The following is a 26,142-nucleotide window of genomic DNA, read 5'->3' as shown; positions in this document are numbered from 1 at the left end:
ATGGCATGATCTCTGCTCACCGCAATCTCTGCCTCCTGGGTTCAAGTGATTCTCCTGCCTCAGCCTCTTGAGTAGCTGGGATTAGAGGCACGTGCCACCACACCTGGCTAATTTTGTATTTTTAGTAGAGATGGGGTTTCTCCATGTTGGTCAGGCTGGTCTTGAACTCCTGACCTCAGGTGATCCACCTGCCTTGGCCTCCCAAAGTGCTAGGATTACAGGTGTGAGCCACCCCACCCAGCCCTGTCCTTTTATTTTTATACCCCACTCCCTTTTCCCTCTCACATTCCTGTATACCTTTTTGTGTTGTTGTTTGTATGTGTGCTTGTAAAGCACGTGTTGGTGTCCTGTGTTCATGCCCAGATTTATAGAGTTTGCTGATTTCTGTGATGTAAATACTCCCACTGTGGCCGGTTTCAAGCTATCAATGTGATGTCACTGAATGGCATGGGGAGAAATGTGCTCACGTAGTGGGTTCGCAGGAGCTGGTGGAACCGGCTGCAGCTCTCCAGTGTTGGTGCTTAATTGAAGTGCTGGACTAGACTGGCTACTTTGGTATTCTGTAGACCTTGTATGTTTTCATAGGTCAAATTCTTCTACCCCATCTATTTCTACTTTGCTTAGTATCATGGGCCAACTCAGCTTGCTTTATAGCCGAGGATACTGGAATACTTAGAACAGCTGAAGGGTTTTATTAGTGGTCAATAACCAGAACAGCATGCACGTGAAGGGTTTCCTGCTCTTAATAAAACCAGATTATAACACTTTGGTGGAAAATGCATGAAAACTGGTGCTTTAATAGTTATATGTCATCATTTGGAGGTTCTGGGGCAACTGAGTGAGCTGTGAGCATAAACAGCCTTCTGGTGAAATTCCTGGATGCTTAATCCTCAGAGAGCACTAATTCCATGGTCATTAAAATACAGCCTGAGACCTTCTTGGCCTCAAGGTGTGATTGCAAACTCAGAGGTAGCCTCTGGAGTGTGACTCGCTTTTTCTATGTGGAGGATTTGTTTCCACCCTTAAGTGCTGCATTTTCCTGGAGAAGTCATATGGGCTAGATATGATGTGGAAGAGAAATACGCCTCCCAGTGCTCTTGGGCTGCTAAAAGATGGCCAGAATCTTGGGGGCAGACCGAGAAAAGGTAAACATAGAAATTAACTTTTTCTAAATGAATTACGTTTGGTAAAATGTAATTCTTTCCTTAAAGCTGTGGTTATAGAGGGTCTGTCCCTGCCTCTCCTCCCCCACATTCCCTCTTATGTCCTCATCTCCATGACACTAAACTGGGAGTGCGTGTGTGCTTGGGGGGTGGTGGGAGGCCCCATTGTGGCACTATGAGAGGTTCATTCCCCCTGGAGAAGGGGTGGGAAGGTCAGGCCACATGGAGTTCCACAAAGAAGGTTTGTGGCTTAGGAGCTTGAAACTATAACTAGAGTGACTAAACAAGAGTTACTAGCCACTCAAGACTGGCTTGATTTGTAATTTGGGGGCACAAAGCTAAAAGACTCTACCCTAAATAGTGAGAGGGGTTATTAACAATCTGTGCTTCAACTCAAACAGAAAACCATGTCCAAGGTCGTTTCTGTGTAATTCACTCTGTAAGCAAATCAAACCCTGTTCTGATGATTTTGAGCCCATCCTTGTCTCTTTTCAGACACATGCTTGACCGTGGAAAACCCCTCAAGTGAGCAATGTGTGAACCTCTAGGTGAGCCCCGTTTTAAGAAAACCCTGATGCTGACTTGCAAATCTCAACAGTTTAATGAGAGTACGATTATGAATATTACAAAGGGAAACACATTTGTTTATAATATGAGTGTTGATAAAGATCAGTTTTCATCTGACAGTTCCAGAAATATTTCTGTAATGTAAAGGAAAGCACATTGGCATTTTCAGTGAATTCAGATTCCTAACCCCAAGTCTGGAGAGCATCTTCCCATAACCCAAAAACAAAACTTTATAGAATGTTAACATTCTCCTGCCTCTTCTTGGGTAACCCTTCCATCCTTGACTTAAAGTAATTACCTGTTGTCGTGCTGATTTCATCAGATTATAGAAGAGAGAGAATAATCAACACTTCTGAGGTGGAAAGGACTTTCACATCCCTCCCTGTCATGAAACTGATTAAGAAATTGAGGCGGAGAGTGGGGAAGGACTTGCTCAACATGGTAGGGGCTCATTAGCAGCAGAGCTGGGGCAGAACCAGCCCTCTTGCCTTCCGGGCTAATGCACAGTTCCTGGTATTGTGCTTTCCATATTAAATGACCGAGTTGTGTGACCATGTCGCTGACCTCTATCCCTTTCTTGGTGACTTCTCTTTAAGGATAAGGCTTATTTCACAGAAGAGGGCAAGTTCCCCTCAAAGGGAGCTCTTATGGAACAAACTATGGGTATAAAGTCTAAACTAAACATATCTTTGATAAGCGTTGTGCATCTTAGAAAAGAGAGGTTCTGGAATGGTGACTATATACATGTTTCTTTGTGTTTGGGGAGAGAGTCCCAGAGCAGACCGGAGGGAAGGCTAAGTGGTCTCTTATGCTGGGGCCCTGGACTGCCTGCTGAAGGCTGAATTTACAGTGATGTGTTTTAGAGAGGGAAACTTAGGAGATGTCGTAGGCCTGGTACTTTGTTATGATTGATGCCCTTCTGTTTCTCTCCTGGGACAGGTAGTAGATGCGGTTGGCCTCTGGGTAGGTGACTTTGCTGAGCGGGAGCTTGTAGATGGCGGTGTTGTTGGTCGTCAGGAGCAGGAAGGTGAGAGCTGAGAGACAGAAGGGCCAAGTGCAGGGTGGCAATCCAAACTGGGGGGAAAGAACACAGATAAGCCTTGGTCGTATCAGGTGCTTGTGCTGTTTTAATCAGCCCTTATCAATCACCTGCAGCCCTGGGGACAGGAGGGGCTGCTTTATGGGCATTGATGAAGATACTTCATTGATGACCAATATAAATAAAATTATGCCAGTGCTGTTCATCTGCATTGTAACAGGTGAACACACAATCTTCAAAATGCAGCCACTGGGAACCCTAATAATTGGGCTAATATGCCCTTATGTAGAAGTCATCAAAGCATAATATGCCTTTTGTAGAAGCAGTGTTTTGTCAGAAGCTATGTTTCTGGCCAGGTTAGACTTCTAACTCTAGGAACTATGGTCATCCTGTGTCTTCTCCCATCAGCCCCTGTTGGAGAAGTGTCTTTTGCATCTAGTACAATGAGTACGAGACTCATCACAAAACTGTATGACATCAAGTGTTTAGCCGAGGTGTGCACAAATACAATGAGGCCCAGAAAAGAGATTTAGTTCACTGGGGAAGACAGGATAGTATCAGGGAAGGCAAATTCTACTGCTTAGAAAAATTCCTTCTTATGCTAAGTCCAAACCACCCATTTTCACTAAAGGTAAGGGAGAGATTTAGGCAGGTGTGACTAGAATGCCCACCCCCTCCTTATCCACAGGATCACCTGGACTCCTCCTTGTTGTCTGCACAAAATGTGCCCTTGTACCCTTATCTGAGAAGGGGAGGCACCAGCTGCAAGTGGGGCTCTGAGCCCTCTGCGCTGGGGTTGGGGGCCAGCATGGGCTCCTCCTGACCTCACATATCACCCTACTGGAGCCCAGAAGAGGAAGGGGTTCCCAGACTGGCCCGTGACCTTAAGCTTCAGCTCTGGCTCCTCTCTGGCCTGGCTGGGGCTTGACTCCCCTTCTCCTATGGAGGGGAGCTAATTGGTTGCCGTGGGGCAAGGATATATGCTGCCTCACAAGCTAGCTGGGCAGACACACACAAATTAAATAATGCTCCTCAAATTGTCCTCTAAGGAGCTCCTGGCCTACTGATGATAGGAATGGATTGGCCCATAGTTGAAATGTAAATTTTGGGGCCTGGCTCCCTCTGCCTAGCAGGTGCTAAAGTGAGTAGTGTGACTTGAAATAAGGGAGATGAACTGGGGAATGGTTCTTAGAGGAGAGAAGTTTTCTGCAGGTTTGGGGAAACCAAGAGGACCAGGAAGGATGTTGTAGGCATGTTCTGAACCTGTGTCGACTCACCACAGAAAACATGTTATCCAGGGCAGCACCCAGATAGGCAGCAAACAGTGCTAGAAAAAAAAAAACAAGAAATAGACCAGTAACTATTTAATAGCACCTCGAGATTGGTCTACATATTCTCTTCCCATCAATTTTATGCCACAAATGCTATCTCTAAGATTTTTTAAAAATTTGAGTTATGTTTCCATTCCTTGGCAGCTTTAAAAGTGTTAAATTCCATGCAAATGCCGGCGCAGCGAAGACAGCAGATGAACTTGTTAAAAAGGGCCAGAATTGAGCTGTTACAGTTCTCTTGGGTCCCACCACCTTGCATTCCAGTAAAGGAACATTTAACAGCATAAACCATAAATGAAAATTTTACTATACGGCTAAGGCAAGTGAATCCCAGAACTCCCTACTGGAATATTTCATCAAAAGTTATTAACATAATATGGGTTTCTAGGGAAGAGCAGCATTCTGAAAGCTTAAGGAAGACTAGACATGCCCAGTGCCTTGTCATGTAGCCCCTACGGAAGGCACAATGAGGCTGACCACTGGGAATGAGCCCCGTGTCGGCAACAGGGGAGGAGCTAGTGTAATTGTGCTAGTGTAATTGGCCTTTGCTTCCAAACCCTTCATTTCTCACTGAGAGCATCCCAGTCATCCTTAACGTTATATTAACAAGAGCTGACCTTTATTAGTGTGTTATTGTATGCCCAGCTAGTAGCAACACTGCCATAGCTTTCAGCATTCCTACGGTGTAAGCACTATTATTGTCGTCATTTCACACATGAGAAAACTGAGACTCAGAGAGGTGAAATAATATGACTGGCCTATATTTCAGTTGGAGAAGTCTCTTTTGTTTTGGAGGTGGAGGAGTAGATGAGATTAAAGAATGAGTTACACAGCCGGGAGCGGTGGCCCATGTCTGTAATCCCAGCACTTTGGGAGGCTAAGACGGGAGGATCACTTGAGCCCAGGAGTTTGAGACCAGTCTGGGCAACAAAGCAAGATATTATCTCTACAAAAACCAAAAACATTAGCTGGGTGTGGTGGCATGTGCCTGTAATCTCAGCTACTTGGGAGGCTGAGGCAGGAGGATGGCTTGAGCCCAGAAGTTTGAGGCTGCAGTGAACTATGATCATGCTAGTTACTGTGCTCTAGCCTGGGTGACAGAGCAAGACCTGGTCTCAAAAAACAGCAAACAAACAAACAAAAGAGAATGAGTTACATGAGTTATATGAAGTGGAGTGTGTGGCTGTCAATGGGCATCATGGGTCACACGAGGCAGCTTATTCTCTGAGAGCGAACAGGAGCCCATGCCATCCTTTGTGTTTGCTGAATCCTCATTTAACTAGAGATAATAGAGCTTAGTGCTTACTGGATATTTCCTATGTGTCAGCATTATTCTCATCATGTTCACAAATGATCTAATTTGATCCTGACAATAGCTGTAGGAGTTGGGCACTGTGAGTATCAGGCATTGAGAGTTCAAGCAACTTGCCCAGGATTACATGGCTAGCAAGTGGCGGAGCCCCAGCCATCTGGCTCTGGGAGTGGGCTCTTAACCTGCCTCTCAGATCTGAGGTTGAAAAGACAGAGGCAAACCAAGCACCACCAAGGCCCCAGGATAAAGGGGAGCCAGATGGCCCGAGAGGGACTCTGGGCTTGGTCTGTGAAGAATGGAAGATTCCAACTCCATCCATCTTCCCTGGAATCCAGAGCCAAAGGATTCATTCTCTCTCCCTCTTCTCCCATTGATATTTGCTATTTTATCAAATTTGGTGGTGTTACTAGCAGGAAAACCCTCTGAAAACTCTGCGTGGACTCCTGCGTGGTTGTAGGGCTTGCAGAGTTGGGAGAGAGGAGGAAGGTTAGAAGAAGGAAGATGAAATGAGACATGCAGCCTGCCTGGGCTGCAGGGAGAACTGTCTGTCTCAGATGATGTGCAGAGCAGGCTGTGGTGGAAGGAACCTTTGTGACAGGATGCCTGGCCACCTGGCCTGTCTTATCCATCACTGACTGTGTGATGTTGGAAAAGGGCCTAACTGTTCTGGGCTTGAATTTTTTCACTGGTAGAGAAAGCACTGGCTTCAGGAAACAGTGTGGTGTCCTGAAAAGAGCACAGTCTTTTACAGTCAGGCAGACCTGACTTCAAGCAATGTATTTAGCTTCCTTTAGCCTCATTTCTCCATCTGTGAAATGGGGGTATTAATATCACCCACACACTTTACAGGGCTGGAGGGAAGATTAAATGAGATGGCCTGTGCCAAAGTTTCACAGCTCCAGCTCTGTGGACACCTTGGACGGGGCAATTCCTTATTGTGGGGGGCTGTCCTGGGTATTGTAGGCTGTTTAAGAGCATCTCTGGCTTTTACCCATTAGATGCCAGTAGCACTTCCCCCAGCCTCAGGTATGACACACAAAAATGTCATCAGACATTGCCAAATGTTGCTGGGGAAGGGGAAAATCACCCCTGGTTGAGAACCACCAGGGTAATATCTGACATAATTTGGGCATTTAAGATTTGTTTGTTGAATATGAATATTCCTTAGTGAATAAGCAGAACTTGGAGTTGGTATCCAGAGATATCCTGTAATGTCCTTTCCCAGCTGGTATCCTAGATATCCTTGTCCTCTGAGACTCTGGACAGAAGTTACAGCTCCAGGCTCCGGATGCAGCCACCTGCCCACCCCTCTATGCCCCCCACTGACTCCCCAACCGGGCCACCTGCTCTGATCTTACGTGGAGGTCGTGGGCCACTAAGAGAGCCTAGAGTGGCACGGTCTTGATTCTGAATCTAAAAATTTCAGGACTCCTTGACTTTTCATTTCTAGCATTCAAACTTTTAATTTTTAATGGGATGAGGCCCAAACCAATTTAATAATATAAATGATGACTGATTTTAAAGATAGCTGAGCATTTAGAATTTTTGTCATTGGGACATTTTTATGGAAGGAAGGAACTTAGGCATAGGTCTAGTTTCAGATCATGTAAAAATGCCAGCCTATTAAGAAGTTAAAGTTAATTTAAATTAAAATATTAACAGTGACATTTATTTCCAGTGGGGCTGTTCTGCCTGTGAAGGAGCTATCATTCCCTCCTGCTCTCACTGCCTCCTGGTTGCCTATCAATGGGCCCTACACGCAAGTAAGCTTGACTACACGTTCCAGATTTTCTAGATGGCCTCAACTTCTTTTTTTCATTGAACCTATAAAAACATTTGTTTGTGAGGCTGAGTGGGCAGATCACTTGAGCCCAGGACCAACCTGGGAAACAGTGCAGCCCTGTCTCTACAAAATAGATATATAAAAATTAGCTGGGCATGGTAGTGCATGCCTATAGCCCCAGCTACTCAGGAGGCTGAGGTGGGAGGATCACTTGAGTCCGGGAGGTTGGGGCTGCAGTGAGCCGTGATCATGCCACTGCACTCCAGTCTGGGCAACAGAGTAAGACCCTGTCTCAAAACAGCACCAACAATGAAATGCCCCCCCAAACTCTACTTGTATATGTTATAGACTGCTTTCCCATTTTTGGTCTATATCACTGGATGCTTTCAGATCTTTCTTTAACTTGTAGAAGGAGGGTTGACTCTACCTCTGCTCACAGGAAGTCCTTTTACCTCCCTTAGCCTCAGGCACCATGGCTACGAAATAGAGCTGGAGTTTTCAGCTTCTTAAAATGATATAGTGAAGTAATATTTGGAAAAGTATTTTGGTGAAAACCAATAAATGTCAGATGTTATTACTGTGTAGTCTGTCTGAAAGTTCAAGGAGCCACCTAAAGGGGCTTAAAATTCACTTTAGTGTATTCTCATGTTTCCTGAAGTCGTCAGGCCCATTGGCACTTTTGGAAGATGATGTGACTCAGTTTCATTGAAGCCAATGAGATGGTTTATGAGAGGCTTCAGAGAGAGGTGCCATGGTTTATGAGAGGCTTCAGAGAGAGGTGCCATGCTGGGAAAGAGGGTGGGGAGTTTGAGTTCAGACTGAGGAAGACCTATCTTCATGTCTCAGCCTTGTCTTTTACTATGCAGTTGAGCCGCTTCACCTCTTTGACAAGACTGGGACTTGGGGAGGTGAGTGAAACACCTGGGGTGCAAAATTTCAGGTGGCCTTCACTCTCAGGGTCACGGAGATATGTCAGGGTCATCACCTGCTTGACCCTGAGAGTAAGCACCTCCTTAATTTTTGCATCCCAGCTGTCTCCCTTGTCTCACCTTAGTCTTGCTCTTTGACACAACTTTTCCTCATTTGTAAAATACGAATAGTAATACCAACCTTGGAGAATTAGTGTTAAAGGTAGAGACGAGGTATTTAAAATCCCTACTTCATGGTGGGTGTTAGGTGAATGGCTACCTTTTATTTGGGCAATATGAAAGCTACTATTTTTTTTTTAAAGTGACTACAGTGTGCTGGCCTTAGGTTGGGATAGCAAAAAGTAATTTTAAGAAGAGCAAATGAAAAAGCAGCTTTACACTTCGTATCTTGTTTAGAGTTTGTGGTGACTGTCATAAAATGCAAAAGAAAATATATCTACAAATTATCTTAAGGAAACAAATATATGGCCATAGCCGATCCAGAATATCTTCCCTAGCAAGAATATTTGGAAAACTTTTATTATAAATGTATTTTTAAAAATAAGTTTATAGGCTGGGTGCGGTGGCTCACGCCTGTATTCCCAGCACTTTGGGAGGCTGAGGTGGGCGGATCATGAGGTCAGGAGATTGAGACCATCCTGGCTAACACAGCGAAACCCCATCTCTACTAAAAATACAAAAACATTAGCCAGGCGTGGTGGCGGTCGCCTGTAGTCCCAGCTTCTCAGGAGGCTGAGGCAGGAGAATGGCGTGAACCTGGGAGGCTGAGCTTGTAGTGAGCCGAGATCGCACCACTGTACTCCAGCCTGGGTGACAGAGCGAGATTCCATCTCAAAAAAAAAATAAATAAATAAATAAAATAAGTTTATATAGATAATGTTCACAGAGTCTACGGATGTACTGAAATAGAACTTCAGTTTTAAACGTTCTGCTCAAAAGGAGTTTTGTTTGGTTTCCATTCATATAACATCAAGAAATAAAGGATGGTCAAGGATGAGGACATATAAATCTACCAACTTGTTAGAGTTGATCTAATTTCCTGGGACTCTGAACAAATACATAACAAACAGGGGTCATTTGAAGGGCCACAGCTAATGTTTGAGTGCTTAAGGTGAAACGCTGCAGATGATGTAAATCACCCAATTCCATATGTAAGGAGTAACCTGCATAAGAGTTGCTCGGTCAGTTTGCTCCAACACCCGCCAGGAGAGTAGCAATCATAGGAGACAGCCCAGGAACAACACCCAAACCTCCACCACCGTCTTCCTGTGACTGAACATTGTGTATTTGGTGAAAATAGCGTTTAATCTATTAACTACTAAATAACCATCGAAGACAGTTTTATGTAAAAACCCTTTTATAAAGGAAACAAATCCTCCCATCCCTATTTGGGGGAGTAGCAGAATTTTCTCAGGGTGGTTTTCTTTGCCGGGATAGAAAAAGGTCTCATCTGAGGTCATCAGGGAATTCTGTGGGCAGTACCTACCGCAGGCGATGGCGAGGAGGTGCGTCTGCCAGGTGATGGCGTAGAACATGCCTCCTATCGCTATGCATGCAAGGGTGCTGTTGAAGCCACACAGGCCGAAGTAGATGGAGTCAAAGGGCGTCGCAATACTGAGTGCTGTGAGAGAAGGCAGGCATCAGGGTTGAGTCTAGGGTCTTATGGGGCCCATCTGCTGGCCCCGAAACCTACCACAGTCCTCAAAGCCCAGAGCCAGTTATCTTCTTAAGTAGTTATACAAAAAGGACTTTTGGCTTTATTCTGTGAAAAAAACATCTAAGGGAAACAAATGGCCATAGAGTCCCATGAATACTAGCAGTTAAGCTGGCATGGGTTGAAGAGCTTCTTTGAGTAAGGACAGAAGTCTGATTTAAACAGCCCAGAGAATATCCTTCCCCTGCCAAGAAAGAGAACCTCTCCTTCATCGATACCTTAATTCTCTAACGGAGAATGAATCTTTCTTGTTGTCACTGGAGATGACTTAACATGTAAATATGCCTGGAAGAAACTTCTCCCAAACTTTAAATTTATACTAAGGTGTAAATGACTAACACCAAAGCCTTTCTTGAGGGCAGCTGTGGCTCAGGGGAGGATAAAGGGACTAGACCAAAAATAGAGAAACAGGGTACAACAGAATGAGGGAAAGTTCACAGGAATCAGCAGGTGTAGTGTTGAAGATGAAAGTCTCCATTTTATTTGGAGCCAGCCCCAGGCTCTAACCCCCTCACAGCCCAGGGAAGTGAGGACACAGACCTGCTAGCATCCCCATGGTGGATCCAATTGCTGCATGCAAGCAAATGAGAGGTGAGGATATGAACAGAGCTGTGAGAAAGATGCCTCCAGTCCAGGGGTTATCACAGCCGTACACTTGGCCAATTCCAACAGGGATGGCTCTCAAAAGCTGTAGGCACAACAGGATTACATGCTTATTATGGAGGCAGAAGAGACAACTTGACCTTGGCTGCAAGAGACTTGGCACCGAACCCTCCCCGCTAACATTTTGCAACAGATGTCCAAGATTTTAATTTCTATTCAAATAGGTCAACCTTTAACAGGAACAAAAGCTTTATTATCGTAATACTGAGTTCTTAGAACACTGATGGATTAGGATGTTGAGTTTCCTTTATTTAGAAATATGAGTGTAAGACATTTATTCCCCAGGGAGGAGAACCTGAAAACCTTTCAAAGTAGGGTATTGTTCTTTAGAAAAGTAACATATGTCTGATCAAAGTTGGGGTTTAAAAACCTTTTGCGATTTTTTTTTTTTTTTTGAGATGGAGTTTTACTCTTGTTGCCCAGGCTAGAGTGCAATGGCACAATCTTGGTTCACCGCAACCTCCGCCTCCTGAGTTCAAGAGATTCTCTTGCTTCAGCCTCCCGAGTAGCTGGGATTACAGGCATGTGCCACCATGCCCGGCTAATGTTGTAGTTTTAGTAGAGATGAGGTTTTTCCATGTTGATCAGGCTGGTCTTGAACTCCTGACCTCAGGTGATTGGCCCGCCTCGGCCTCCCAAAGTGCTGGGATTACAGGCGTGAGCCACCATGCCTGGCTGTGATTTTTTTTTTTAAAGCTAAAAAGATGATGAGAAGGCAAAATATTAGACAAAAAAAAGGCCCTGTGTGTTTTCAAGAACAACATGTTTGGGGTGTGATTGTGTTAGTAAGGTCTGGAGGAGGAATTGGACTAGTATCTATAGGAGGGGCCAGGAGAAGGTAGTATAGCCCAGAATCTGCTTTTTGATTAGTAAACCCCCGGGGCACCCTGTTTGATTCCATCCTCCACCTATCTCCGGGGCTGGTGGGACCTGTCTGTGAATGGAAAAGCACTTCAAAAAGTCTGGTGCCATGTGGGCACCTGCACAAGGGTCCTAGAGTTCCTGGAAATGCCAGCTTCCCCAGCCACAGGGACTGTCTTTTGGAGGGTCTGGCCAAGGCCCTTGGGCAGGAAGCTGAGGAGAGGCAGTGTCCTGGGGCGAGTCTGTGTATAGGTTATGGCAAGGATGATCCTCTCTAGAGAGCTCCTCCCACTGGGCATGGCGGGGGAGGGAGATCCTGCCGCTCGGGGGCCTCACACCACAGTGAGTGTGTGTACAGGAGACTGGCTGAGTGAGTTAGGCTTTGGGCTCCATCTCCTGTTACCCAGGGCAGAGAACAGAATGAGGGCTCTGGCCTCACTATGCAGGGCAAAAGGGACAGGCGAGAGAGAGTTGTATATACAGAGGCAGCAGCATGGACAGTTTTGTTCCCAGCCAGTTGCACCCTGCGGGGGGCTCTCAGTGGTCACAAGAGCAGAGGAAACTGTGGGGACTCAACATTACTGGGAAGTTCAGACTCTCCCTCTGAAATTCACCGCTTATTTATCAGAAACTCAAGGATTTGTCAAAAAGACAAAACATATGAATCATTGTTATAATCTATTCAGTTGGCCAGAAAGTTACTTCTTAAAGAACAATGCCACAAAATTGAATTTTTCTTTCCTGGAATGCTGGTGGAGTGGTGGTGGTGGGGGGGGTTCTCAAGTGTTTGTACAGGATTATTCGTTGTTTTTCCATTTCTATAAAATTTCAAAATATCTTCTCAACCGAAACTGTGACATAGAGAATGCAATATCTAAAATCCGCATTTTCTAACATCATTTCCCCATAGCATACTACTTAGAGCAAGTTTGTCTCCAAAAGATATTAATTGGGTAGACTAAGAATGGGCAGCTTAAGAAGCTGAACTGCCAGCACAGCACCTTTTCTTGTTTCTGGTCCAAAAAGGTCCTCTCACACCCAAAATGATCAACAAGGATGCAACTAACACAAATAGTTCTCAGCCAGGTGCAATGGTTCACACCTGTAATCCCAGCACTTTGGGAGGCTGAGGTGGCATGATAGCTTGAGGCCAGAGGTTTGAGACCAGCTTGAGCAACATGACAAGAGCTGATCTCTACAAAAAAATATAAACAATTAGCTGGGCCTGGTGGCACATGCCTGTAGTCCCAGCTACTCAGAAGGCTGAGGTGAGAGGATCGCTTGAGCACAGGAGTTTGAGGCTGTAGTGAGCTGTGATTGTGTCGCTGCACTCCATCTAGGGTGACTGAATGAGACTCTATCTCCGAAACAAAAAAAAAAAAACAACCCAAAATCGAATAGTTTTCTTGCTAAATACTGGAGCTTCTCAGTGTAAATTCAGGGCTCTTTCTACTACACCACGCTGTTGCTTACTGTGGAAGGCTAAGAGAAATGAGGCATCATTATTTCAGAGAAAGTTCCTTCAACAAGCCCAAGTGACTTTGTGGTCAGATGATGAGTTGCCAATAACGAAGTCTAAGTGAGCGCCAGACTGTGGGGCCGTTTCGTGTAACGGAAAGTAGGAGGGCCTCGGAGAAAACATGCCTAGTTAGATAAGAGGGCTGGCTAATGGGCACATCTCTCCAGGCTGACTTAATGCTGTGAGTGCAGCTTCTTCTTAATCACCTTGGCTGACTTCCAGAGGTCAGGATTATATACAGAATACTTACTAAAAAAAACTTTAAAAGCTCTGTTATATGTTTCTTAATGAAAGAACACCTGTGCTTTAAAACCAACAGCGTGGTGTAGTAGGAAGAGCCCTGAGTTTACACTGAGAAGCACCAGTGTTTAGCAAGCAAACTATTTGATTCTGGGGTTTTTGTTTTTATTTTGGAGATAGAGTCTCATGGAGTGCAGTGACACAATCACAGCTCACTGCAGCCTCAAACTCCTGGGCTCAAGAGATCCTCCCACCTCAGTCTTCTGAGTAGCTGGGACTACAGACATGTGCCACCAGGCCCAGCTTTGGCGAGTGAAGGGAATAAACTCTGGAGGTTGGAACAATGACTTCTTAAGCCAATAGATGGTAGCATGATGTGTACGACTTGAGTGATTCCGTGTGCTTGAATGAAAGAAAATGCACAATATAAGCTGTAAGCCTCAAAAAGACTTTTTAAACATCCACAAAGAGGCCAGGCCTGGAAGTCAGGAGGCTGAAGTTCTAGTCTTGACTGTGCTCCTCCCTAATTGGTTGTAAGACCTAACGCAGGTCTCTTAACTCAGCCTCAGTTTCCTTCTCTGTGCTATCATAAGGTGGGACCAAAACTAGCCCTTTTTGCTGTCAGAAGTAGAAAAGGGTGGCAGCTCATGAGATATGTATGTAGCATGCCTGGTACCACATAATTGTTAAGAATTATTACTTGTGGATGTTTCTGATGTGCAAAATATGCAAATGCCACTAATATCCAGTGTGGATAGACACTGCCCTTCCTCCTTCCGTGATACATACCAAGGGCACTTGGACCTCTGACCAGGTGATGTTGGGCGTGGCAGATGCAGGCTGCAGCAGCGTCGTGGGGAAGAAAAGGTTGTAGTGACCCGTGGCTGCCAGGTACAAAGTCACAGTGATATTGAAGGGCAGTGTGAAGACTGGGAGGTCCCACTTGCTGAAGATGGTACCCAGGGCACTGGAGAGGATGGGGCTGATGGCAGAAGCATGAGAGATGCTGGTCAGGAAACCGCCTGGTCATAACACTAGACTGCTGCAGCGGGGGCTCCCTGTGCCTTCCTAGAGAAAAGCAGTCTGCTGGGTATTCTCTGGAGCCTGACTGGCTCTGAGCAGGTCTTTTCCCGGGCCTCTTCCTCCCTGCACAGTGACAGGGTGGGGCACCCAAACTCAACTTCAGAAGGAGATACAAGGCAGGCGGTCTTAGAACTTTCTTCAGGAGTCCTACAGCTCCATCTCCAGGCATCAGGAGAGAGGGCAGGTTGGGGAGGCAGAGGAGAGGGAACCACATTCGTTCAACACATGTGTTTGGACTGGCCGTGTGCATTGGCTTTGTGGCCCGGGTGCCCTGTGTTTTCTCAACATGGGGTAGAACAGGCACTGAGGGCTTACCTGCGGCTGGGCCTTCAGCCTACCCTGGGAGGTGGTTTTGGTCTGCACAGGAGTGCCAAGGATTTAGAAAAGCCGGGGTGGGCGAGGGTTGAAAAGATTTCCAGAAATGGACAGGACCCTATAGTGCAGCTCTTAACCAATGTGGGCCTCAGTTTCTTTCTCTGTGCTCTCACAGGGTGAGACCAAAAACCCTTTAGATCTTAAAAAAAAAAAAAAAAGAATACTAAAGAGTGGTCACTAATGGGATACTGTGTATAGACCTAGCATGGGGCTGCCCTGGTATAAACTTAGTCATTATTTTCAGTGGGCATTTCTGATGTGCAAGCTAAATACATCCCACTTTAGCATTACGTTTAGACAGACGGTCATGGGGTTGGGATGAAAAGGTTGGTGGCCTTTGATATGAACCCACAACCCCTCAAAAGCAAACTTACCAAGACATGGACATGATGATGACGGGGAGCAACAGCCACCAGTAGTAGTCACCTTTGTCTGAGAACACGGCCATCAGCAGCCCCACCAGCACCCCATTGTAGCCGTGAAGTCCTGCTGCGATGGCTGACCTGGCAGGAGAGGGAGGGGCAGGTGGAGCAGGGGCTTCCCCAGGGCCTTTTACATTTTCCTATTGAGGCAGATTCTTTTTACCTGGGACCTGACTACATACACCTTCAAACAGACCACCCTTCTGGGAGTGGGGAGGGAAGACAACCCAATGTTGCTATGACAAAACCAGGGAACAGTCATTTTTAGTTATCAGTGTCCTTATTTTGAGGGTTTCTGAGCTGGGAAGAGGGAGAATGGTCCCTATGGGGAGTGACTTCTTGGCCGCATGCTTGGACCCTGAGCCTCTGGGACTTACTTGTCTTGATTCAGGATGAGGGCTGTCAAGGTGGACATGATGGTACCCAGGCAGCCTGAGATGGCCCACCAGGGGTTCTGGATGAAGAGGCCGAGGATGATGAGGATGCCGCTGAGGGGGTTGTTCACAAACATCACTTGAGATGTGCCTCGAAGGACCCAATCAAAGAACTGGAACACTGGGGACTTGTCTGAAATGGAAGCAGGGCAGGAAGTAGGCAAGTGCTCTGTGTGGGCGGCTGTAGGTGGGCAGGCAGAGGGTGTGAGGGAATCTGGATATCTGAAGTGGGTTTGCAGAGAGCCTGTCACCTGCTGTCACCTGCCACCAAAGACGGTAAATAAAGAACCCAAGAGAGCATCTGACTGCCAAGAAAACTCTTGAGGCCCATCTCAGCCAGATGTGACCTTCAGGTTGGTTTTCTGGCAGGGGGGATTAGGTGCCCTGAGCTGTCTCTGTCCCCTGTGGTGGTACTATGAATTTTCAAGAAAATGTTCTTGCTGCATAGAGGGCATTAAACCCATGGGCTGAGCTCTGGAAAGAGTGCTAAAGAGAACCTATTGGCATAGTAGACACAGTTCTCCCATGAGCCATCCAGATGGTGTTTTTCTAGAATGCTGGCTCTAGAATCGCAATGTGAAAAACACCCATCTGTAATATTTAGATGGGATATTTGAGATACCAGAACTGTTATGTTCAGAAATGAGAGCTCATGAGCTCACACTCTTACATGTATTGCTATTTATATTCCAAGAGGCTGTATGTCTGTTATAATAGCAGAACTCCCAGCTTTCAGGAAAGACCACAGTAACAGAGCGCAGTCTAGTCTATAGGGAACCCCCATGGCAATGGGTTTCCTGGCGATGGGTGGAGGTGACCTTTTTAGGGTCAGGGTCAGTGTTGCTCTCATAAAATTTTACCTTTGAGTCCCTCTCCACACTCCTTCATCTCTCCTGTGATGTAGCTGAGGGCTTTGCTAACCCTTTTCCCACCAGCAACCATAGAACTCCAAATCCAGGATGTCTCGGAAATGTTTGTTTCCACTTGTATCTCAGAGCTCTCCTCCATGGTGTCCAGATCCTGTCCAGGACAGAGATAGGCAAGAGTCTCCCACATTCGGTGGTTCTTACACTGAGAATTCATGCTTGTGGTCACTCAGGGACCAAGTAAGATTGTCATTTGGTATTTCATTAACTTACTATTTAACGTTCTCCCTGTTTCTGTAGATTAGACTGTCTTTTGTTTGACACATTACCTCATCTAATAGGTTAACTACTGTGAGGCACAATAAGATAACATCTTGACTCTCATTCTGTAGATAAGGACTCTGGCATGTGGAGGTTCTCATTTTTGAAGGTCAAGGTCAAACAGCAGAACTGAGTTAACCACATATTTTTAGTCTTTTTTTTTTTTTTTTAAAAAAAAAACATTAATAGTCTTTCAAGAAGAAATGACTTTCTCCCTGGCATGTCCAGTCTTTAAGATGTAACTGTTCATAAACATAAGGGTATGAAATTGAACATGTGAAGATTCTGTTTTTGAAAACAGGCACCGGCTTATTTCCTAAATGCTTGAATACTGGGTTTAAAGGAAGCCTGATAATAATTCAAATGAAAGGAATATGAAAAGTCACAAAGTAAACTGTGAAAGAGACATTTTTGTACCAGGTAATTACATTTCAGAAAATATGAAGGCAAGAAAAGTTTGCCTAAATCGGAGAACCTTGTTTACAGCTCTCAGCTCCCTCATCTGCTGTGGACTCTGTGACTGCAGGGTGCTGTCCCTGATTCAGGACACTCAGTACTCACAGGCAGCTCCACTGTGGGCTTCTGGCGTTGATAGGGAAATGGGTCTTTGGTTTGTCTCTCCTGGTGTTCGCCTTTTCCAAACACTGGAGTTAGAAGGAAAGAGGACCATCAGTTAGGACACCTCTACTCTGGCACCTCAGAAGCTAATGTCCTGCAAGGCTCAGGTGCTAGACTAAGCAGTATTTCCTGTTTCTCCTGAGGAAGCACAGAATCATGGAGCCTTGCAGCAGCTTGAAGCCTCTTTTGTTCTTTTACTGGTCATGGATCCATCTGGGCCCTCGCTTTGGGGAAAAAAGTATACATCTTCATATAAACAGGGCATTTTACAAGGAATTTAGGGAGCTCAGAGATTCCACTATTAATTAAGAAACCCTCATTTAGCTCAACCTTGATATTTTTGTAGATGAGAAAACAGCAGCCTGGAGAGACAGTGACTTGTGCTTGATCCCGGAATCCAGGGTTCTTTCTCCTGTTCCACATGGAGAACTTGCAGGTGAACAAACAAAACAAAACAAACAAACAAACAAAAGAAACTTGGATGGAGTTGAAGCCCTTCACTCCCTGTTCATAAAGTATTAAGCTGCCTGAGCCATAAGCCATGAGCCATGCATGATCTGTGTTTGAATTTGCCCATGATTCTCCTCACCTGGATGACCTCAGGCTGTTCTGTTTTTTGTTGTTGTTTGTTTTGTTTTTTAAGGTATTGTAGTAGCAATGGCTGGTGGGATTAGGACAAGAGACATCCATGTAATCTCTTGAAGCAGATTTTGGCAAGCCTTTGTAATTCGAGAAAACTCTTGTAATGTGTATCTAAACATTTTTTATTATTACAGGTTACTTTTAGAGACGACCAATTTCAGTAGGGTATTGTGCATCATGAAAGATGTTCAGGCCGTTGGAAGTTTCCGTCTTGATGCTTTGGTTCCCTCCTGTGGTCAAGTGTGAGAATAGCAGGCTGGGCTCTGACCCTGTGTTTTCAGACTGAATTGCCTGTTGCCCCGTTCTGCACTCATGAGTCATCAGGGTGTCAAAACACTAGAAGGGATATATCAAAGGCACTGAGTTCCCACTTCTGAAGGGGCAGGGACTGCAGATACCAGTATGGTTAGGAGGTGACCCCATTCAGGAGAAACAAATTCACTTTGAAAGCTTTGAAAGGAAGAGGTGGAAGCAGAGAGGATCACTTGAACTTGGAGGCCTGTGTGTGTGATATCCCCCCTGACTCGCAGCTTCTGTCTGAAGCTCCTCTCTGCCTGCCAGTGCTGCAGGGCTCTCTGCTATGCTCTCCCCAATCCCAGCCCCTGTCCTAAGACCATGTTAGGAGGACGTTATGAAGCCTTTGCGGCAAACCATGGTCTCTTCCACACTCTGCTGGGAAACCCTTGTCAAAGACAAACTCCTGAGCTACAGGGGCCCTTGAGATATGCAATGTCCTTGGCAATCCCCACTCCACCTTGTGTGTTTTCCCATAGTCATTCCAGGTCCAGTTCTCTGGGCTGGCTGACTTGTAGTATGAAATGATGAGACTTGGAGGAACTGGAGGAAGAAGGTCACTCAGGCATCTTCTGGGGAGCATGAGATGTTGCACTAATTCGGGAGTCACTTTTATTCCAACAGTGGACTTAGTCTGCTGTGTGACTCTGGGCCATGCTGCCCCCCGTCTCTGGGGATCGGGGTAGGATTAGCTTGTCCCTGTGTCCTGGATCTTCACGAGGCTGCTCCAACCTTGCAACTGGTTGAGGAAATATCCCCAGACTCCTCCCTGTTTGCTGCCACATGTTCTCAGCTTCCAAGTCCAAGTTTCTGGCCTCCACTTATTCAGCTTTAGCGGCCCTTGGATACCCTCTTCCTGGCCTTTGGCAGCCCTTTCCCCACCATGGGTCTCTACCTGTGCCCTTGGCCTCCCCACCATTGCCATAGGTGAGAACTTTTCATCTATAGCCTCCTAGACCAGTGGTTTTGGATTTGCTGGCAAATTGGAATCTCCTGGAGAGCTTTAAAAGCTCCTGATGCCCACCCAGGCTGCTCCCCAGATGAATGAAAGGGATGAGATGCAGGTGGTTCCAATGTGCAGCTGAGTTGAGACCCCAGAAGCTAACTGCCTGTCCCAGCTTCAACCTCTCGGAGACCCAGGCGGCATCCAGACACATCCGGGGAACTGTGGCCTTGGTCAGAGGTCAGGTATGAGAGGTCAAGTCGGACTCCAGCGGGTCTCCCCACCACTCTGTGAAGTAGGTACTACCATTGTCCCTGTTTTGTTAGAGACTAGGAAGGTAGGGATCCAAGCGCGAGGGGGAGGAAATGCACACCTTTGCTCCTCTTCCGAATGGATGACCGCTCGATGTGAAATACACTCCTGTGCTCGCACAGCACAGCCTCCGAGGCCTCCTCCACCTTTGGGCCTGCTGTGCGTGGCTGCTCCCCACTGCCTCCTAGCCCGGGGCAAAACAAGACAGGTCAGTGTCCCACCTGGTCCACACCTGAGAGCGCCAAGCCTAGAGCCAGGAAAAATCACACAGATGCTAGAAAGGAGAGAGTGATGAAACCTTAAGCTGGAGTAGTAATTGTATCAGTCTCCGCATAAAACACTTAGCTCTCTATTTCTCCCATTAAAACTTCTGCTTCCTCTCCCCACAGTAACCCAAGTTATAGCCCATCAAGAGATGGATGAGCAGCTTGCCTTATTTCTCCAGCAAGGAAGCACTCTAAGACCCACTTAACTGCAACTTGCACTGGCATGAGCAGGTGGTAACCAGCGTCTTGGACTTCATCTGTGGCAGGGAGTCCCAAAGCTGCCTGCATGTTAGAATCACCCAGGTGCTTTAAAAAAAATGCCTGAACTCCACCCCAGACCAGTTTCTCAAAATTAACGTTTTGAATGCCCATGGTATTTAAAAGATGGCTCCAATATGCAGCTTGGGCTGAGAGCTGACATCGGTTCTTGCTACTCAAAGTGTGGTCCCTGGACCAGCAGCGTTAGCATCATCTGCCTGGGAGCTTGTTAGAAATGCAGAATCTGAGGCTTTAACCAAGACTGATGGAATCAGAATCTGTATTTTAACAAGATCCACCGGGAGAATTCTGTGCTTATTAAAGTTTGACCAATACCAATTTATGGGGAGCTAGGAGTCCTGAGTCTGTGATCACCTGCAAGAAACTCTCTGCTGTACCTTATTATCTTCAATTTTCACACTATCGGGAGAGCAGAGCACTCTTACCACTTGGGCTAGGGTTTCTCAGTGTGTGGATGATCAACAACTGACAGCATTGAAGTACCTTGGTGTCTTGTTAAAGTGCATGCTCCTAGCCCTACTGCCTCACCCCAGGTCTCGTAACTGGAGAATCTGGTGATCCTGGGGGGTATGCAGTTTTAACTTGCTCTGCTTCGGGCTCCAGTACACACTAGAGTTAGATGGTCCAGCAGCTGCTTGGAACAGTAGAAAACATTCACACTGTTACATCTGTACACTTTCTGGGTTGACTCACTTGGCCCTTTCAGTAGTGCCTTGAACAGAACGGGCACTATATATTATCACTAAAAGGAGGAAAATGGAGGCTCAGAGTGATTTCTTTAGCATCCTATAAATGGTGAGTCACGTGACTCAGCTCCCAATCCTTTTCTCTGCATTTTTGCTACTCAGAGTCTGGTTTGTGGACCAGGGAGCTTGCTTGGAATTCAGAGTCTCAGGCCCCACCCCAGAACTACTCAATTTGAATTGGCTTTTAACAAGATCCCCCCAGCTGATTCATGGGCATACGAAAGCTGGAAAGCACTGAGGTAGTTCACACTGCTTACGTAGAAACAACTTTGGCAAAGCTCAGAACATAGCAGGGCCAACAACTAGAGAGTCTGTGATGCATGCATGATTAAGGAAAGCAGGTCTTGTCTACACTTTTTCTTTTTTTCCTAAGACAGAGTCTTGTTACCTAGGCTGGAGTGCAGTGGCACAATGTCGGCTCACTGCAACCTCTGCCTGCTGGTTTCAGGCAATTCCCTGCCTCAGCCTTCCAAGTAGCTGGGATTACAGGTGCCCGCCACCACGCCTGGCTAATTTTTGTATTTTTAGTAGAGACAGGGTTTCACCATCTTGGCCAGGCATCCGGCTAATTTTTGTATTTTCAGTAGAGACAGGGTTTCACCATCTTGGCCAGGCTGGTCTTGAACTCCTGACCTCGTGATCCACCTATCTGGGGTTCCCAAAGTGCTGGGAGTACAGGCGTGAGCTACAGCGCCCGGCCTTGTCTATATTTTCATGCTGAAAGTTAACACACCTGATCACGTCCCTTCCCTCTGGCTCAGGATAGAGAAGCAGCTACTGTTTCAGCATCCTGTCCAGGGGTCAGCGTTGAGCTATAACTCCCGAGGCTGAGAAGTGCCCCTCTACTCTGCACTTCAGAGACACCTGGAGTGTCAACTTGTCCTGGGATGCCTGTGCAGGCAGGGTTCATGCAGGATGAGAACTGAGGGGTATCATTGCATCACCTGACCAAGCAGGGCATTCTCCCATAGTGCCATTCCCCAGAGCACATCTGCCAGACTGGGAAGGCACCTCTGCCTGTCCACTGCTTCTTGCTCCTCGTATGCCAAGTGTCTGCTACCCCAGTCATCCCCTTGGTAATCCTAGTTTGACCTTAGAATCATAAACTCAGAACTGAATGGGAGTTTCAAAATCACAGTTCACCTTCCTTGTTCAGAGAAATTAACTCACCCAAATCATACAGTTCATAATCATGGCAAAGCTAGGAATTGCACTTGGGTCTCTCAGTTCCTAATTCACTGCTCTTTCCACCCTGATGCTGCATTATATCGAATGGCACAGACCTGTTTGGTGCAAGAAAGGAGTTTTCCTTTTAGTCTAGGGCCTGAACTTGGATATCAGAGGGCATGACAGACATCATTTACTAACCAGTGTTATTCTTCATATATCCAAAGAGGTACTCCAGTTTAACAAAATAAGGCAACATCTACCTGGAAAGTTATTGGTTGTTAAGATACTCCAGATTTGTCCACTGAGGAGTCAGCCATAGTAACACAGGTGGAGAGTGCTGGGCTTGCTGGTGGAAGATCTGTGGGTGGGTGGGTGGGTGGGTAGGTGATTGCCCTGGCAGAGCTGACAGATGGCTACAGAAGGCCAGTGGCTCAGCCTCCACTCCCTGATTCTTCACAGTTAGCAGCCCAGATTCTGCGCTACGTGTTCCCAGAGTTGATGGCCCAGCTGCAAAAATCAAAAACAAAAAGTACCTTTCTCACGTGGCCAAGACTGGAGTGCTGGGCTATAGACCACCCAGGGAGGGCAGCAGCTCCTCACGATGTGGCAGCCAAGAGTTGAGAACGGGAGAGGGGAACAGATGCCACAAAGAAGATTAGAGATAAAATAGCAAACTTCTCAAGGCTGTGCAAACACTTACAGTGAAGGTGATAGCAATTTACCACTGGCTTCTGGGACAAATTCTTAGGACTTTCATCATGGATAAAGACACTTTCAAGAATATTATGAACATGTCTATCAAATGTTTAGAAATGAGATGTGCCATTGGTGAGGTGGGGAGAAAAGAAAACAATAACGCTGGCTGGGAACCAAAGTCACTAATTTCTGCATGGTGTTTTGCAAGTCACATAATCCCATTGACAGTTTCCTCAATGGCAGGCATGAAATTCTCCCAGAAAGAAATACACAGACCCTGTAGGGTTGACCTTGCAAACCCAAACTGTAAATGATGACAGATATCTCAGGGGTACCTACCATTTCTTTCTCATATTGTTATGGAGATGAGATAATGCTTATAAAATGCTCTGGAAAATAACTTTGCAGTGTTCACACATTAGGTATCTCCTGAGGGAGGACACATTCCTCTGATGGAACTAGGCCCCTCTGCTCCAGGCAAGATAGTTCCTTATCCTTAGGTCACACCTGGCATTTTACACCTACCTGCACTGACTCTTACCTTGCTAAGAGTTAATTATGTGTTCTTGACTATCACCTTTATATTATGGTGAGATCTTTGACAGCCAGGATTATGCTATTTTACCTTGGCCCCCCACTAACTATCATGAATCTGGTATACTTGTTGGTACTCAGAAGTGTTTGTTGAACACATTAGCGAGGGATAATTATCCTATGACATTTTAATATTTTTTTGAGACAGGGTCTTGCTTTGTTGTCCAGGCTGGAGTGCAATGGTCCAATCATAACTCACTGCAGCCTGAAACTCCTGAACTCGAGTGATCCTCCCACCTTAGCCTCCTGAATAGTTGGGACTACAAGCATGCCTCACCATGCATAGCTAATTATTATTATTATTATTATTATTATTGTTGTTGTTTTTGGTAGAGCCAGGGTCTCATCATGTGGACCAGTTTGGTCTCAAACTCCTGGGCTCAAGTGATCCTCCTGCCTCGGCCTCCCAAAGTGCCAGGATTACAGGCATGAGCCACAACATCCAGCCTGCATTTTAATTTCTGAATAGCATAATGGACAAAGTCATTAGATATTTCAGGGTATAAACAAATTTTAAAAAATAATGTATCTTAGGGTAAATGTTAAATGTTTGATAGACATTGAAATACAGATGAGAGTCCTTCATAGGCTGAAAAAAGTTATAGCTGAATTGTGTACGATTTTGGAAATTGCAGGGCAAGGACTGATTATTTCTAGTGTTATTTGGATAAAAGAGTAGAAGTTTATAGATGGTGATATAATGGTTGGTCATTTATGATCAACCAGAAACCTAGGAGCTCTTAAAGAGTAGCTAGAAGAACTCAATCAATGAAAGACAAGAAAATAGGCTATTGAAGGTGGGGATCTGGCTCCCTGTGATTTATTTTGGTTGCTAAGATATTACATAGGTCCATTCCATCTGGCTGTGAAACCCTAAGCTCTTTGAGGTGGGACTGGGCATTCTATAGCTCAAGAGTAAATTTTGTTTAGAATAAGCACTCAATAATTGCCTTAATCACTTTTCTCACTCCCCTCCCCACCTCCAATACCATGGCGCACATAGCAAATAGTATTTGTACAGCATGGTGCAGTAAACAGATGATGTTTACGGCCAGAGGGCCTGGGCCCAGGAACTCTACCACAGTACCTGGCTGCTTGGAGGTGAGGGGTAGCTCTCTTGGGCAGTTACACGCATGTCCTGGAAAAGCTGTGGGTGAGCCTCAGAAGCTGAGTAACTCCTCGGCATGCCTGCCTGGTGTAGGGGCTGCTGCTCTCCTCTCCTCTAACTAGCCTTATTAAGTGTCCAGGTGCATGTAGCTTCACCCTGGGGGCCATTCGGGACCATTCTAGGGGCACAGTCCCTGCCCTTGAGGATTGCCATCATCCTGTGTTTTAACAGGCAGGAGGCCAATGGTGCTTTCTTCTCTTGACTCAGGGAAGGAAAGAACAGTTATGAGCCATGATGGTTTTCTCAGGAACACTTTCCTTGGGAGAAGTGATCCTGAAGTACTCGTGCCTCTGACTCATGCCAACTGTTCAAATATCAGTGGTTAAAAAAAAAAGATTTCATAGAAGCGCCCACTGGTGAAATAAAGTTATAACACTTATTATAATTTCTTTGAGAGGAACAAAATAAACCTATATCATATGTGACTTCTTTCAGAGGGGAAATAATAATCTACCCTCTTTCTGAAAATCAACCTTTACCCAAACAGGTCCATGCCTCTACACTTTCTGTGACTTGTCTTTCTCAGGTTTTTTTTTTTTTTGAGTTGGAGTTTCGCTGTGTCACCCAGGCTGGAGTGCAGTGGCATGAGCTCGGCTCACTGCAACTTCCACCTTCCGGGTTCAAGCAATTCTCCTGTCTCAGCCTCCCGAGTAGCTGGGACTGCAGGTGTGTGCCACCACACCCGGCTAATTTTTACATTTTTAGTAGAGACAGGGTTTCACCATATTGGTTAGGCTGGTCTCGAACTCGTGACCTCAGGTGATCTGCCCACCTCTGCCTCCCAAAGTGCTAGGATTACAGGCATGAGCCACTGCACCCAGCCCTTTCTCAGGTTTTGAACAGGATTTACTCTCTCCTGGGGGCGAATTGATGTTGTCCATTTTTCAGTAGCAATGTCCAACATAAGGAGCATAAGAAGCTACCATCAAGACCTACTTGCCATCCCTCCCCAGCTTCCTTGGCCTTCCAGCTTCCTGATCTGTTGTTTGTGGACACACCCACACATCGCAAGGCAATTTCCTGGCTGCAATACCAGAACCACTTTCTTTGAAGTGACACATCATATATAATTTGATCTTTTTTTTTTTCTCTACAACCAGTTCTATGCTTTGATTGACTATGCTTTGGCCACAGTTTGGGTAAATGTTTCCCCACATGGAAGTTAAGCTTTGCACTAAGACTTGTAATTCCTCTGGCTATTCTCTGTGTGTGCAATATGGATACTTGTGGGTGGTAAGTGGGGTGGTACCTTTTTCTGTGAAGTTGTATTTAGTAGAAATTTTCAAAGATCATTCTCTAAACTCTCTAAAGCATTGGATGTTAGAATTGGAAAAGGCTTTGAGATGATCTTGTCCAGCTCTCCCATTTTACAGATTTGGAAACTGAGGCCACAAGAAATGGAATGACTTCCCCTAGGCCAGCTATTGGCAGAGCTGAGCATAGATAAGACATAGGTCTCTCTTCTCTCCTATCTTGTAGTCTAAGATTTATTTCCCTAAACCTTACTCCCCATTAGGGGTTTAGTTTGAATTTCTTTCTTTCTTTTTGTTTTTTTGAGACAGAGTCTCGCTCTATCACCCAGGCTGGAGTGCAGTGGCATGTTCTCGGCTCACTGCAACCTGGGCTACAGGCGCCCGCCACCAGGCCAGGCTAATTTTTTGTATTTTTAGTAGAGATGGGGTTTCACCGTGTTAGCCAGGATGGTCTTGATCTCCTGACCTCAGGTGGTCCACCCGCCTCTGCGTCCCGAAGTGCTGGGATTACAGGCGTAAGCCATCATGCCCAGCCTAGT

At 45.9% G+C, this 26,142-nt stretch overlaps 1 protein-coding gene across 1 annotated transcript in view; it reads right to left on the bottom strand.

Moving 5' to 3' along the window:
- Positions 1-2,342: 2,342 nt before the first annotated feature.
- Positions 2,343-26,142, bottom strand: part of SLC14A2 (solute carrier family 14 (urea transporter), member 2) — a 459,240-nt gene continuing 435,440 nt past the window's right edge. Inside the window, exons 12-21 of the mRNA XM_011949331.1 lie at positions 19,493-19,615; positions 17,184-17,266; positions 16,296-16,455; positions 15,379-15,568; positions 14,954-15,082; positions 13,911-14,103; positions 10,379-10,526; positions 9,611-9,745; positions 4,047-4,096; positions 2,343-2,804 (exon numbers count right to left, since the gene is read on the bottom strand). Coding sequence (XP_011804721.1) covers positions 2,604-2,804; positions 4,047-4,096; positions 9,611-9,745; positions 10,379-10,526; positions 13,911-14,103; positions 14,954-15,082; positions 15,379-15,568; positions 16,296-16,455; positions 17,184-17,266; positions 19,493-19,615 — 1,412 coding nt within the window. The 3' untranslated portion in view covers positions 2,343-2,603. The remainder of the gene's footprint in view (positions 2,805-4,046; positions 4,097-9,610; positions 9,746-10,378; positions 10,527-13,910; positions 14,104-14,953; positions 15,083-15,378; positions 15,569-16,295; positions 16,456-17,183; positions 17,267-19,492; positions 19,616-26,142) is intronic.

This window comes from Colobus angolensis, unplaced genomic scaffold, assembly GCF_000951035.1.
Source record: "Colobus angolensis palliatus isolate OR3802 unplaced genomic scaffold, Cang.pa_1.0 Scaffold299, whole genome shotgun sequence".
Lineage (NCBI taxonomy): Eukaryota > Metazoa > Chordata > Mammalia > Primates > Cercopithecidae > Colobus > Colobus angolensis.
This window is presented reverse-complemented; position numbering and strand designations above follow the sequence as displayed.